The sequence below is a fragment of the Patiria miniata genome, unplaced genomic scaffold (genome assembly GCF_015706575.1).
Source record: "Patiria miniata isolate m_02_andy unplaced genomic scaffold, ASM1570657v1 HiC_scaffold_7, whole genome shotgun sequence".
In the NCBI taxonomy this organism is placed as follows: domain Eukaryota; kingdom Metazoa; phylum Echinodermata; class Asteroidea; order Valvatida; family Asterinidae; genus Patiria; species Patiria miniata.
In genome coordinates, this window is record NW_024037074.1 from 45614974 (window position 1) to 45631237 (window position 16264).

At 38.9% G+C, this 16264-nt stretch overlaps 2 protein-coding genes across 2 annotated transcripts; both read right to left on the bottom strand.

The window, feature by feature from the left end:
• Positions 1–346: 346 nt before the first annotated feature.
• Positions 347–9705, bottom strand: LOC119745225. The gene is made up of 13 exons (XM_038221448.1): positions 9563–9705; positions 9160–9293; positions 8302–8427; positions 7668–7845; positions 7037–7211; positions 6652–6794; positions 6186–6329; positions 5862–6020; positions 4863–4966; positions 3563–4023; positions 3180–3347; positions 2620–2776; positions 347–2119 (listed from the first exon to the last, which is right to left on the bottom strand). The coding sequence occupies exons 1-13, from the start codon at positions 9584–9586 to the stop codon at positions 1867–1869; spliced, it is 2226 nt and encodes a 741-aa protein (XP_038077376.1). The 5' UTR covers positions 9587–9705; the 3' UTR covers positions 347–1866.
• Positions 9706–10631: 926 nt separating this feature from the next.
• On the bottom strand, positions 10632–15988 carry LOC119745271 (spermatogenesis-associated protein 48-like). The gene is made up of 8 exons (XM_038221508.1): positions 15219–15988; positions 14477–14571; positions 14217–14287; positions 13567–13708; positions 13299–13366; positions 12838–12981; positions 11913–12020; positions 10632–11629 (listed from the first exon to the last, which is right to left on the bottom strand). The coding sequence occupies exons 1-8, from the start codon at positions 15799–15801 to the stop codon at positions 11494–11496; spliced, it is 1347 nt and encodes a 448-aa protein (XP_038077436.1). The 5' UTR covers positions 15802–15988; the 3' UTR covers positions 10632–11493.
• Positions 15989–16264: the final 276 nt, after the last annotated feature.

Consider the following 16264-nt stretch of genomic DNA (forward strand, 5'->3'; position numbering starts at 1 on the left):
ACTTGAACCAACTTCAAAATCAACTCGCTAAAATTATAGAAATTGTGATTAAAACCTATTTTATAATCTGATGATTAGTTTATATTTTTTGTACTATTGTTTGTGATTATTTTTTTTAATTTGGCAATTTCATTGTCAAACTGCGTAAAGGAAATGTATATAATTTTGAATGTCGGTTGCTTAACATAAAAATTTGTGAATATTGACAACCTACATGTATAGTTGCATGTTTAATTTGTATTATTCTTGGAACATTTTATACAAGCAGCAAATTGAGGTAATCATACACTCGAGATGTTTAGGTTCAACACCACACAACTAAAATGCAACACAAATGACTCTGTAGTAAATGCACATGATGCATGTCGTTCCTGTAGTATCCATAGGAGTACTACATCTTTAATGCAAACTAAAAACTCACCAACACTTCAAAGTTGAGACTGTTTAACAATAACAGCAATGTTGTAATGATGTGCAACATTTCAGTTTCATATTTCTCATTTTTATTTCTGAGGTCTAACTGAGAAAACTAAAAATAAATATCTGATTAGATTTTATAAATCTGGTTTTATGTACATTGTTTGTGTACATTTAAATGATTTCAGTAAGTTACTTATACAAAAAAAAAAAACTTGGACCATTTTACTTAAATGCTTTTTCCCAGGCAATAACATCTTGAAATTAAACCAACCGTTACAGTTTTCAATGTTAAACATGTCGCATATATATTTTGACCTTTAAAAAGAGAATTTTGGGATCTAGAATTATGTCTGCATTAACGGCTATAGGGTTCAGTCACATCTGGATATTAAATCAAGGCTCAGATCAATTTACCACACAGATATTTGCGTTGGTGATCATGACATTCTGGTACTTGGAGAATAACGATACTTATATTTTACTAGATAGTAGTTTATCTACTGATTAGATCTTAGATCTCCATCAAATCCTTACACAGCTCATCATTGAGTCGGTCAATCTCCTCTCCCATGGCATCCATATCAATGAGGATGTTCCTGTAGACATCTTGGTGATCTTAGATCTCCATCAAATCCTGACACAGCTCATCATTGAGTCGGTCAATCTCCTCCCCCATGGCATCCATATCAATGAGGATGTTCATGTAAACATCTTGGTGATCTTAGATCTCCATCAAATCCTAACGAGTCTTGTCATCGAGTTGGTCAATCCCGTCCTCCATGGCATCCATATCAATGAGGATGTTCCTGTAGACATCTTGGTGATCTTACATCTCCATCAGATCCTAACGAGTCTTGTCATCGAGTTGGTCAATCCTGTCCTCCATGGCATCCATATCAATGAGGATGTTCCTGTATACATCTTGGTGATCTTAGATCTCCATCAAATCCTGACACAGCTCATCATTGAGTCGGTCAATCTCCTCTCCCATGGCATCCATATCAATGAGGATGTTCCTGTAGACATCTTGGTGATCTTACATCTCCATCAGATCCTAACGAGTCTTGTCATCGAGTTGGTCAATCCTGTCCTCCATGGCATCCATATCAATGAGGATGTTCCTGTATACATCTTGGTGATCTTAGATCTCCATCAAATCCTGACACAGCTCATCATTGAGTCGGTCAATCTCCTCTCCCATGGCATCCATATCAAGGAGGATGTTCCTGTATACATCTTGGTGATCTTAGATCTCCATCAAATCCTGACACAGCTCATCATTGAGTCGGTCAATCTCCTCCCCCATGGTATCCATATCAAGGAGGATGACATCTTGGTGAATGGTGAATCTTAGATCTCCATCAAATCCTTACACAGCTCATCATTGAGTCGGTCAATCTCCTCCCCCATGGCATCCATATCAAGGAGGATGACATCTTGGTGATCTTAGATCTCCATCAAATCCTGACACAGCTCATCATTGAGTCGGTCAATCTCCTCCCCCATGGCATCCATATCAATGAGGATATTACTGCAGACATCTGGACACAAAGCTCCCTCGTCATCAGCAGGCCTTGCTGGACAGGCAGAGGGCAAGGTGTTACCTGTGGTCGCTGGATGTGTGATGTCTGGAACAAGGTGTGTGTCATCATTCACTCTCTTCTGCTTATTACAAAGAAAAAGTTTAAAAAAAAGACCACTGGATCCTGAAGTAGTTCATAAAGCACCTGCATTTCTCAAGAATGTAATAAATTAGTGTGATGGTTATAGTAATTAGGCACAAGTAAAACTGTAGGCAGTACCTGTTAGAAGGAAAACTGCACCCAACAGATAATTTGAGAGGCAAACACCGTGTAATACTCTTTGAGACATATTTTTCTTTGTATTTTTTGTTGTTGTATTCTTAGCAATAGATTTTCACCCAATTCAAACCACGAGTAAAACGGTGACAATTAGTAGAATGGCTCGCTGTGACTTAGAACTTGACACTTTAGAATGACTTGTGGTGACTTCAGCTGTGTTTTGTACATGATCAAAACACATCAGAGAACACAAAAAAAGAAAACAGCAGAAATTTGAAGCCAAGTTTTGTAGTTGAAACCAAAAGGGCATTTTGAAAATGAAATGTAATCAATGTAACTAAATGTGAACTTTTATGTTTGAAATTATAAGTTCACATTTGAAGTGTGAATTTTGTATTATTTGATCTGCTTGTAAAAGTGTAAAACAAATGTGTTCACCATAGTCGTTTGCTGGTCCGGTACCGAACACTCTGCTTCATCTCCATATTGCATGGAATAGAACTCCAGGAGAACGGGCTTTCTTCTTGAAAGTGGACTTGTATACGGCTCAGCCTCTGAGTGAAATTATCAGACCCAAAACAAAACAAAATAGCAATGACCAATAAATGTTTTATTTCAAACGAATCAACATCAGAAGTTACAACCGATAACAAACTAAATAGTCTATAATCTTTGATAAGATTTGAATGCTGCCCCTGCCTTCAGTTACAATCTTTGAAATTAGTGAAAACTCTTTAAGTATGCAGAATTTATTCCGACTGTTGAGGATACAGTCATGCATGAATCCCATAAGACGGAAAACTGTACCATTTGTAATCCGAGCACATGATCGTGTAGAAAATCCCAAGATAATTGATGAAAGTGACTTCCAGGAGGAAAGCAGTACCACTGCAACCCAAGGGCAAACTTGAACCTTGCATCGGCACACGTGTGCCCATCAACCTATACACAGCTTACCTATGTGGGTTGGTCTATCCAGTGTCTTGATGCAGTCCCTATCGTTGACTGCGGTACTTTCACCTTGCTGCTGGATGTTTGTCAGCATGTTCTGCATCGCCTGCAGCTCCTGCAAGGCTTGGGTCGATTCCTCCTGCAGCAGATCCAGATCTGCTTGAACTCCATCGTCTGCATTTGTAGACAATAATGGAAACACTATTTTGTATTTTTTTTCAGAGGGCTCTATACTCTTTTTTCTGAAAAGCATGTACTCATGTTAGTCATATTCACAAAATCTAATTCATGATTATTATTCATTGTTTTCATGTTCATCATTGGCATTACAAGTTAGGTTTTTATTTCATAGTACTAAAAACAACTGAACATTTGAATTTGTGCATAACCTGTATTTCCTTGTGCAGCCTTGAAGCACTGTTCTCCCTGTGAATGTGATCCAATATGACCACCCTCTGAACTTTCCTGGACTCCTATTGGATGACTAGAAACACGAGTCTGCCCTCTAATTGGTAGACGGAAATTGCCCATGTCATCCATTGGCTCAAACCTTACAGGTGTTTTTCCAATCTCTGGAAGGCAGATGTTCCCAAGCTCTCCCATTGGCTGAAAGTTGTTGCCCTGCCCTTGGATTGGTTGACTGGTGTACTTATGGTAATTAGCCTGCCATTTGGCTGCAGTGGGTACAATGTTTGCAGTGGCTGATGTGAACGTGTGAGGTATATTTTCTTTCAGGTGTTTCTTCTTGTGCTTTCTGGGTTGCTTCTTGTGCTGTGTCTCACACGATGCAGCTTTATCAGCAAAGCTGCCTGAAGAACGCAGCTCGTACAGTTCATAAGGCAACAGGTTTCTGCATTGAAAATTTGTATCGCAAAATAAACTCATTAAATGGATTATGCAGGTTTTGAGTACATCATGATCTACTTTTTACAATCCCACTCAGTTACTCAATCAATGATCTTTCTAAGCAAATCATGAGGGGAAATAGGTGGGAAATTGTTTTACCTGATAATTTTAATCATGGATCCTCTACACAAGGATAGACGACTTCCCCAAATTTCTGGCTAGAGGCATGATATGGCACTTGCGCGTCGTGCGTGCGCGAGACTCGGTGCACAACTGCAGTCTTTCAGTGGTCAAATTTCTGTCAGGATGCCAGCTGTCGGCGATCTAGGCACGCGCATTGTTCTACATGTTCTATGCGTTGCTCTATGCACAGACGCGGTATATCACACATGTAGACAAACCGTTCCGTACATTTTGTACACAAGCTCAGATGAATTGTTTATGAGTCATGTAGAGGATCCGTGGTTTGATGCAACTTCATTAAATGTTGCATTTACTGGGAGTATTTCTGTGGAGTGGTGGTTTTATACTGATTAAGGGGTTAGATTAATATTTCAAATGACCACTTTCCAGCTATTTTTTTAACATTCGTAATTTTTTGGGGGTTTCATATTACAGGCATGCAACTTTTCCTCGGATCAGCTGATTTCCTCTGTTTTTTACTTCCCATGTGTGCCAGTGAAAATAGAAAAACACTGTACAAAGTCTGGGAAAAATTTGAATTTCCTCTTTTTTTGTGATTTCCCAGTGGCATGCCTGATATTAGAGGCAGACCAGACTTAGCTTGATTGACTGGGTATTCTTTCCTGGTTCCTTTGTAATAACTCAACAGTGAGTAGTCACCTTGTGTAGAATGTCTTGACTGCACAGCTGACAGACTGGTGTGGTCCTGGACTTGTACCACAGGCTTCGTGATAAACTTTGGCCCAGGCACGGTTGGCACTCACCTGTCAAATCCAGGCAACGCAAAGACAGAGAAAATAAGTTCAGGAAACCTTTTCCTTTGAAACCCTCCACCGACGTTCCTACGTGCATCTTTCAAACTTAAAGAGACTACAACTTATATGTGCACAGTCCAGGTAATTAAAATCGGGTTTTTAATTCCTACCCGATTCCGTGGGTTAATTTTCCAAGAACATTCTTCTGGGGTTTTCCTCCCACCTCTAAATTCTTCTAACTGTCTGCTCTCCACAGGTTTTTAATGCTTTCGAGCTACTAGTGCCCAGGGCACTTTTGAGGAATCCTTGGTTTCATTACCAGAAAGAAATTACAATTTTTTTTTTTTAATATATGTACAACTCCAGGTAGTGCCCAAAACCCCAAGCACTCAATGATTTTATCAATTCTTCAGGTATGAAGTACAATGTAATACGTGTCTAACAGGTGTTAGTGGGTTAAAGAAACACTTGCAAATTTTCAAGTTCAGCACAAATTTCCAAGATCAGCACATCTGGATTTTTTCTTTTCAAGTTGTTTTTCATTCATGTTTTTCCTTGAAAATAATGTGCTTCTTTACATCAATGGAACTGTGAATGATCAACTTATGAATTGCCTGTGCCTAATAATAATAATAATAATTATAACAGATTCTTGTATAGCGCTTTTAACTAAGATCAAAGCGCTTTACATTATTATCACCCCTAATCATTGGGCCATAACCATTCCAAATACCATCTCAGCTCCCTGGGGAGTATACAGCTTGATGCAGCCTGTTAGGCGCAAGGAAGCTAATTCAATCACAATAACCATCTCTGAGAGAAGCAATGAGTGACAAAGTGCCTTGCCCAACGGCACATGCACCATGACCCCTGGCTGGACTCGAACCCACAACCTGCAGCCTACCATGTTGTAGCCGCCTCGTTCCTGTACGGCCATGTACACCTGGTATCTGCTGACCTGACGACCCTGCCATTGGGGCCCCCTACTCTTCAGTGGGATTCCATGACGGGAGGCAAACTTGGCGAGACGCCGTTCAAATTTCTCCTCGGCTCTTCTCAGTAGCTGAATCGCAATACAAACATTATAAATGCTATAAACAATTTTTCATTCTTTGAAGTTTCATAACCGTGCAAATGTTTCACCTTTTTTTTTTCAAATGGATATAACGCATTTTGAAAATAAACTCTTTATGTCTTTGTTCAACTTTATGAATGTCACTTTAAACACCTGAATATCAGCCTGAAGCCGCTCTTCCTTGGAAGTGATGAGCATCGGCACCTGTTGGGCTGGGGAGTCATCTTCCGAGGAGGATAGCTCGCCATGATGGATAGAATGCAGCTGATGAGGCTGGCTGCTGAATGACACCTTCTTCTACATGGGTGTCAATTTATAAGGGGTTTTACAAAGTCTTACATGGAATAAAACCACTGAGCAAACATTTTTTTTATATCACTGAGAAAATTAAAAGGCTGATCTGAAGTTAATATTTTCACTTTTAACTCCCGGAGTAGTGTCAGAGTCTTTGGAGTATTACTTTATATTTTGAGAAACAAAGTTGTAGCTGGTGCAAAATGCTGATATCATATAAGTCATTAAATTGAACATACTTGTATTTTTTTTGGGGGGGGGGGGGTGGAGGGGTTGGGTGGGGGTCAACTGTACTTTTAACTCTGTAGGCATAAAATACTTGTACCTTTGATTTTGTGATAGACTGTGTCTTGCTATCGGAGACAGGAAGACGTATCTTTTCCTTGGTTTTCACTGGTCTACCTCTCTTCTTTTTCCCTGCACTGTCCAGCTGGGTACCAACAACGGACCTCTTTTCCAGTTTAATATCTGTGAAATGGTTAAGATGCAACTTCAATGACCCTGGCCACTGAGGATTATCATTGGTTATACATAACGATACACTGGGTCTATCACCATGGGTAAACAAAGGACCTTCTAGGGTGTTTTCACGGACTCCTAATCTGGCTTAATATGTTGGAAAAAAACCGTGAAAATTTAGTTAACTGTCATTTCAAGGGAAAATGGTTCTGTAACTAATTTTTAAGGGATGAAGATGTTCATAGTTTCACCTTTCTCGGGCTGTGGTTTGTAAACAAAGACACATTTGGCCAGCCTCTCCTCACAGGTCAATGACCTCAAGGAGTCTGCTTCCTGGATGGATGCCTGCAGGCTCTTGATGTAATGGTCACTCTTGAGATGAAAGTAGGCTGAAGCCGAAAAGACAGACTTCTTACGTTTAGATTTCTGCAGAGACAAAAGTAGAATCCTGCAGAGTGACTTTTATTATTTAGCTGATGTAAAGAATATTTATAACTAAATGCAAAGCACAGAACAATGGTTAATTTTTAAATATTCATTCTCTCCTGCTGAAGCCCTTAATTCTCAAATTGTGGAGATTTGAAAAAAAAATAATAAATACATAGAAATATAAATAAAATGAAACAAAATAAACACAAAACCAAAACACCCCCCCCCCAAAAAACCCAACAACACAAAACAAACAAACAAACTCTGTTGCCAAAAAAAGTAATGAATTTTCCCCTGCAAATGCATTTTGGAAATTGTTTCATTTTGGAAATTTGAACAAACAAGCTCTTATGTTTACAAGCTAATTACTTCCAAACAAATGGTCTACAATTCCTTTTTTTTTTTTTTTTTTAAGAAGATAAAATAAATGTTTATACCAATAAATGTTTATACCCTATGTGGTGGAGGATAAGAGGAGCTGCCATAGATGTCAATACTGTTGCTGTGCACCCAGTAATGTGAGTGAGGCTGTCCAAGCCACTCCACATGATACTGTGATGGAGTCCCCGTCTCATCATTGACCATCACGTACCTTCCGTCAGAAGGGTCTGGAGACAAGATGGCTGGCCATCTGTATGAAGAAATACAGTGAAGGATTTCAGTCAAACAATGGACATTTGATTGAACTATAGGCCAACCCAACGAACAAAATTAGAAGCCAGTTTGTAGGTGGCACCACGTCATCGCGCATGCCGCACACGTTCTTAAAGACAAAAAACGCGCGCATTTTGGTAACACTATTGGTCAAGGAGCCAGGAGTATGTGCGTATTACCTGAGCCGAGCATGACTTGCGCGAGTCTCGATCGTGCCACCTCAGAATATAAATATTTATTCAAATAACTTTTCAGATTGAAATTGAGCAAGTAGCACTTTCATGAAATAAAAAGTTGAAGCAAGTGTGTAATGAGAGATGCTAAATTTAAATCCATGCCCTATGACCTTTATGTTGTTCTGTATATGTTGTATTTAATTATGTATTTTTTGAAATTTGCAGATCCTTTTCACGCATTCTTTTAAGTTACTCACCGAACATGTCCCGGCATCTTGGCCCAGACCAAAGACCCCTGAGGTAGTTGACTGAAGATGTACCAGTAGCCACACTTGTTGGCTGTGTGTATGGTCCTCCTATGGTTCTCCTCAGGTTCCTGACATCTAAAACAATAATTACAAAGAAATTGCGCAGAATCAAGCCGTCTTGCTAACACTTAGCCCTTGGAATTTTAACATTGGAAGTGGCTGCACCCTAGATACTCTCAGTGCTAGCAAGATCATCAGTTTGAAAAAACTGAGACATCAGTTTGAAAAAAAATGTCATTTCTTACTGAATTGAATTTTCTTTGAAAATCTCAAGTGTCACAAGGCATGGTTGATTCGCCCCCTTTAATTAGTTGGTAGGGACACAAACTGTTGAGGACATCAGTTTGAAAAATAAATGTCAGTTTTACTGAAATGTATGTCCAATGTAATTTTTTAGTTCCAAAAAGGGCAAATCTTTTTCATTTGTTTTGGATTGAGTGGAGTAATGAGGTCATTTTGATCTGGTACAAACTGAGGGAGCAACAACTAGCACTTAAACTTAAGGTCCTGATTAACTTTTGGCAGGCCTATATACCCCAAGGAACCCAAAGCCAAAGGGATCCCAAATCTATTTAAGTGAAAAGACTCTCACATGTGTAGGTGATACCGACAAAAAAAAAAACCGGGTAAAGTGGGTGGGATTGAAACAAATTTAAGCCTATCACAGTGTTGCCTTTGCTTTGGTCATATACAATAATTATTTGGTTTACTGTGATGACAGGGGGAGGAGTAAGAAAGTTGGAGAGGGGGAAGGTTGTAATTTAAGGCAATATTATGTAAACAAGAATAGATGAATTCATAACCAACTTGTTGTGTGCAGTATCTGCATTCATATGACAAAACCAAGACTCTTCTCCCAGCTTGTGGACCTCCTCTCTGCTGATCCTTCTCCATTTCAGACAAGCTTCGTTCTCACACTGGACCCAAGAAAGCTCTTTCACCTGCCCGAATAGTAATTAGTATGCCTAATTATCAGTTTCAATTCAGTAGGTCTAATGTTTTCATTCCATAATCCTTAATATAATAATGAATATTAAAGAAAGCAGTAAGCGGGTAAGAAAAAAGGAGCTAAGTTAGTAAGTAGTAGGGCCTAGTCCTACATAGGGAGGTGGAGGGGAAAGTCAGGATTGTTAAGCACATCAGTAGGACGAGAAATCGTTTCACGACAGAAGAGGTCAAAAACAGACACAGAAAAAAAATGATAATTTACCTCGTCTACATTAAGGGAATCCATGACAGCATTTCTGCTCGATGTCGAATTCACAGCTAAACCTAAAAAGGAGCAAAGCTAACAAATGGGCCTGAAACTTAAGTGAAACTTTGAGGCCAACCGCCACTGAACCGTGTTTTACTTGTGTCGTGTATGGGCGCGCTAACAAAATCTTCCGCAGACTAGACGATCTCAACACAATTAGTCTGGTGCCATACTACTTTATAAAATAAAATCGCGTATCGCACGCATAGGAGCCAGACAAAATCTACTATTTCCACTCTTGGAAAATGGAAGAGTCCAAAAATCTTTGTCCAATCAAAATACTGCTGATTTTAGGGTGAAAAGAATCCCACAAAAAAAAAATATCGAAAAATGCATTCGATTTTAACGAAGTATACTCTTCCAAGTCATTCAAATTTTCAATATCCTGAGAAATTAGAAGGCTACCATCACCATGACAGGCTTCGGTTTGCAGTTACATTTTTTTTGTTGGGGGGAAGGAGTTGAGGGATAAAAGATAACAGCATATTTACACCAAGGCTTTGACAATGTACACATTTTCTACAAATTTTGACCAGGCAGAAAATATATAATTATCCGTATTTATTATCTGCAGGTACTACAAAATACATATCAAATACAAAACAGTGCGTGCTTATCTTGCATAAAAAAAGTGAAAATACACAGTATTTTTATTTACTACAAAACTACTATATATTTTGGTGTTCACAAATTTACAAATAAAAATGTCATAAGTAGCTAGCTTAATCTAAATCTGACACACTATATGTACACTTAAAAAAGCTTTTCATTCCTTTTAATACAAAAATAGCGTTGTATATGTTGCGGCATAAAAGCACCACAGCAACCAGCACACATTTTTTTCCACAAGTTAATTTAGAAAACAAAATTGTAATTGCATGCAAATATGATTTACTTATTAAGCTCTTTTTGAGTTTTATCCTGAAAAAAAATAGGTTCTGTACTAAACTGCTATTTTTTTTCTAGCAATACAGACGTTATTCACTTTAGAACGAGACAACGAAAAAAAAATGCCCACAAAAGTGAGGTTCACAATTACTTGAAACTGCCATCAAAAATCGGTGGTTTTATCATTTGCCTGTGCAGTACTTATCTAAACTAGTCCCAATTCCCGTGAAATGTTAAACCGGACACCTCTTATAGTGTATCTTAAAGGTCTCAGCACAGCAAAGCTTATAAATTAGAATGCATGATGTCAAAAATCCACAGAGCCATATTAAAACAATCTGGCGCTGCTATCAACTCATTTGTATCTATTGTGTTGAATAAATCACATTCTTTACGAAAATAATAATATCTATATTTTTTTGAAGTCAAACATTTTTGCACAAAAACCCTCATTGCATCAAAGCTCATCCACACTGTATCATCAATCACTATCATTACATTCAGCAACACTATTCACCATCATTGTCATTATTACAACGTCAAAATTGTAACAAATCGCCAACAATCATTATCACCACTGTCATCAGCTACCACTCACATACAACACGGCATAGTCATAATTGCTATCGTTTATCGTTTACCGTTATTATATCACAATTCTCTAAATTCGTTCTCATTTCTCTTGAAGTTCTATCACTGGTCAAATATATCGTTACACTTCATCCCAACACAGCTTAGAATGTAGAACATCTTATTTAGGGATTTTACCATGATCCTCCTAGTTGCAGATATCCCTCTCAATCTAAATCTCTCTAATCACAATCCTTTCTCAGTTTTCGAAATTCCTTTTCAAATTCCCCCAGTACTATAACTGAACAAATTTATTGCCACAACCCATGATCACACAACTACTTTAACTTTGCCGCTGCATGTAGCCCACGTGCCAACTCTGCTGACTTGATGATGTTCTTCTTATTGTTGAAACTTTGATGTCGCGTTCAGTGATACTGCTCCAGTGTTCTCCCGTCTTTATCGATGGTGTTGAATGGGTTTCCTGGAGGCACCAATGTGATCATGCGCGACATGCGTGAGGTGCGCTTGTGTGGCGACATGTTCCGTTCTGATGGCAGACTCCTACATGAACAGTTACAAAAAATATTTTAAAAATAGTGGAACTATTGTAGCAGAACAAGATCAACTTACATGCTGTAGTGATCAGTGGTGATTAAAGCTAACAAAAAAATTACAATGATCAAATATCACCTTTGAAACCTGATGAAGCAAAAACATATATTCCTCTTTTTCTTTCAGTTGGTTGTGGTCACTCTTGTTTTTTAATTCTGACTCGCCCCGTATAGGTACAGGTAAATGTAGCCGTCTTATATTCTACTCGAGTGAGCTATGTAATAAAACTTACCTGTGGACTCTGGCAGTGGTTTGCGGCTGTGGTATGCTGACATTCACATTGGCTGGTTCAGTGTTCATCCAGTGGGTGCATCCAGTGTAGCCTGGAATATTAGCGCGCCTATGGAGCCCAAAAAATGGACAGAAAAATTAAAGGAGTCTTAATTGCAACACCTGTACAATTCCTTGAAGTTTACATCTACAGTATATAGGTCTCTCTCAAATGACGTCACTTCCTACAGATTGTCACGTGAATCGGAATGTTGGGCGTCAAATTTATTCTGGCGTTGTATACTATGAATGTTTCACATTCATGCAATGGAAAGAATGATTTCATTTAGTGACAGTTGGAAAGTTCTATTCCACAAGGCGAAGCAGACATTCCATCTGTTACCTCATCTGCCAAGGCTTACACAAAGTTTTGAAATGATTACTTAGACAAACTTCAAATTATTTGCAGAAGATAATAATATAATTCTCGCAGGATCAACTGGTTCCCACCATCCTATAAAAATGGATTATATAGGGACCAGGAACCACTCTCAAGCTTTTTTTTTTGGGGGGGGGGCGTAAAATAACACATTCTAATTTGTTGGAGATAACATTTAGAGTTCAAATCAGGGTTTCAAACTTTTATAGTATATTTTAGACATGTTCAAGATTACAAATATGCAAAAATTAGAAACTCAAAAAAAAAATCACCCCCACAGCATTTTTGGGCCCTATCTCAATTTCAACCTCTGCCCAGAAGCATCTGCTTTTGACAGAACAGGTCACATATAACAGCTGGCTTTTAAGGCACTTCACAAAACTTTTTTAAAACTCACCAAATTTAAGTCCGCATCACCGACCTGCTTGCAAGCAAGTCAACGATTCTGCGTAGGCTGATACCAATATTTTCCTAGTGGTAGTAGTCAATGTTATAACCGTATCCTTACCTGGCAGTGTCGGTGTATTTGGGTACCAGACTTCGTAGCACGGTAGTCGGTATGAAGAACTTGTGATGGTCTTCTCTCTCGCCTTCTCCTCCTATACAACCAGTGTAGTTAGGAATCTGCTTGTTCTTCCTGTGGGGGCTACAGCTGTTGGAAGCAAGAAGTTTGAGTACAGTCAAAGTTTGTTAATGTAAATTTGGTTCGAACCAACTTCTGGTTAATTGATTAGTTAAAAAAAATAAAAAAAATAAAAAAAAATTGTTTTTGTTGCAAAATTCTGTCTTTCACTAGCCATCATACATTTGATTCGAGGCATTAACATACACCTACAGGTGTTTAATATTAATTGCCACATATCCTCCCTTCCATTTCACAAATATCTCGGCAAAGGCAATTCTGTTATTTTTTTAAATATATACAAAGGAATAGAAATCAATAAAGGAAAGTAACCCAAAATAGCTTACAATGCTATTGGCCCTCGTATATGATGTCCATCTCTTGTCTGGAACCAGTCCCAGGATCTTCCAAGATTCTGAAGACAAATTAAAGAGAACATTTGATATGGACATTGGGTAATATGGTTGCATATTAAAGTACGCATTTTATGTAGAATGAATGTACAATTTTGTTAATTCATTCACTACGGGGACATCTCTTAAAGTACATACTGCTGTACAACAGCTGCAGAAACTTTCACGAATTATTTAAATGTAGGCCTACATGTAAAATTACCTGCCAGGCTGCAGCACTTGGTTCATATCTCTTGTTGTCGGTGAAGCAGTGAGATACAGGGTCTGCTTGGGATTCCACAGTGGAGGCTGGAGGGAGAATCTTAGGGGCCAACTTGCTGTCCCAGTCAACATCCTTGGAGGCTCTGCACGTGAAAAAAAAGGCTTTTAATGTCAGTGTGGCCTCAAGTTATTCACTACAGAACGTAACAACGGCATACAAAATACCACGATCTTCCGCAATCTTAAATGTTTACATAACTTCTATATTGCACATCCAAAATACTGCTTTTTGTTTATACATGTAGCAGAGGGATATGCGACAGACATGACAGAACGCTCATCAACTAGGATGTCTTACAATGAGAGGGGGTCCAACATTTCAGTCCTGGCAAAGTCTCTCTCGAAGTCTTAATCATAGCACCAAGTCAGGTTTGAAACCTGCCTTGATGTTCATTCTTACAAAGATTTTTTTTTTTTGCCTGTTAATGTCTTCCACAATTCATTGTTTTAAGCCGATACGACATCTGCCTACATGCTACATGTATGGCAGACCTTTCAAATGTGGCCTTTAAGTATGTGTTCAATGTACATTTGCCCCCCCCCCCCCTCCCCTTCAGAAACTGTCAAGCATAACAAAAATACCACACTCACCTTTGGGCAGCTGATGTGTAAATGTATCGCAAGGCAGCCTCGTCTTTCCAGTTGGGAGATTTGTCAACAGCCTGAAAAAAAGTTGAACGACAGTAACATCATAATACTTTGTGGAAATAAAAAGATGACCCTTCAATGACATAGAAAAACATTACTAGTCCAAATGAGCTGGATTGCTTGCTTGTGGGCATTGGGAAGTGCAGACAGTTATTTTTCTAATTCTCAAGGACTGTTCTATTCTTTATATTGTTTGGCCTTACACTCATTTGTCCCTTGATGTTGCGCTCGTGAAGCTGCTTCCAAATTCTTTCTTGCTCCTTAGAGGCTTCTCTTGGGTCAACTGCGCTTGTCCATCCTGCAATGTAATGTACAATCCGAGCATTAAAGGCATAGGCCTATTGGACTATTTGCATTAATCCCAAAAGAAACCTACTGAAATATTATAAAAAAGATCACTTGGGTTTAAGATCGTACAAGTACATTAAGATCGTACTATAAGTAAAATTGTTCTGTCTGGCTTGCTGTTATTTAGACTAAAGTTCTAAAACTAGAACTGTTGGGGATTTCCAATGGTCAACTGACTATATACAAAGATTGCTTTTGACAAAATTGTGTTTCGTGTTCAGAATTAAGATTGTGTTAATTTGTTTTAACTATGTCTTCTTGACAAGTGTAATATCCATTGAGCTGAAACTTTAACAAATTAGGTTTTGAACGTTTGTCTTAAATATTAATGAGGTATCATAAAACGAATGCAAATTTATGTTTATTTCATGCATTAAAATTAGGGTCGGCCCAAAGTTGATAACATCTTATTTTTCTCTGACAAATATAGGGCCAAGGATCTTTTCTATGCACTTTTAAAAAATCTAATTTTATGCTGGCAAATTATAATAATCAGACAGCCGACTTATTTCTCTTAGTCTTACTAACACGTTACGGACCCCCTCAAATTAATCCTGCATAACTGAAATATACACAACAAACAAATGCAGTATTAACCTCCCAACTTTGCTCTGATGAAGCCATCACTAATTTTCCTGCCCGCCCATGTTCCAGGATCATTCAATATGTGTGTCACATCTGACTCGCTTTTGACCAGTCTCATTTCGGGGTTGGATCTGGCCCTGGAAAACTGCGGAGTGTCGGGTTTCGTTGGCACAAATGTCCCCCTAATTCTGTCTTTTTCCTTCTCTCTGTGGGCTTTGGTTGTGGTTGGACGAGGGGACAGGGGTGTCACCGTGTTCGGGGTATTGTCTATCTGCTGCATGGACGGCATGCGGTCCACGCCCGTGTTGCGGTCCACATCTGTAGCGGCCGAGACGAAACCCGAGACGGGGTCGATGACGGGCACGTTGTCCCGCAGCGGGGCCAGCGTGTCGTCGTGGTACTTCACTAAGTTGGGACTGGATTTCCACTGAAAGCTGTCCACGTCCCAGCGACCCCGAAGTTGAGGGAATTTCATCTGTCGCTGGCGTCGGTTTAGCACAACTTGCTCGATACTGTTGGGTCCGGCATTTGTGTCCGTTTGTAAATGTAGGCGCAGATCGCCCATAGGACGAGGTCTCACTGCAGTGTCCACCATTTTATATCCGCTTAAATTAATCCAAGCCACTGGCTGTGAAAATCAGTTTACAAAACCACGTCAAATTATCACAGATACAGCAGCGTAAAGTCTCCAAATATTTAGGCAGGCCAAGTAGAACTTTTACCGCCGACTGATTTCGGAATCAGTTGACAATTTCCACACCAAAACAAGTTTCGAAGTCTCCTCCACCTGTTGCAGCAGCTGGGTGACAACAACCTGGAGTTGCTATGAACACGCTCAGGTAATCATTTATTTACAATCTGCCAAATAAGGATATAGCTCATTTAAATAACAAAGTGGCGACAAGTTGAATGGAATGTTCGACTCTTTAAAAAGGGTAACCGTCTGGGCTATTTTACATGGCAAATATATCATGCCAAAATATTCGACTTTTGTATAATCTTCCTTAGTTTGTAAGTATTTTTAGTTTCTTTTCATTGATTTTAAAAACATTTCGAAT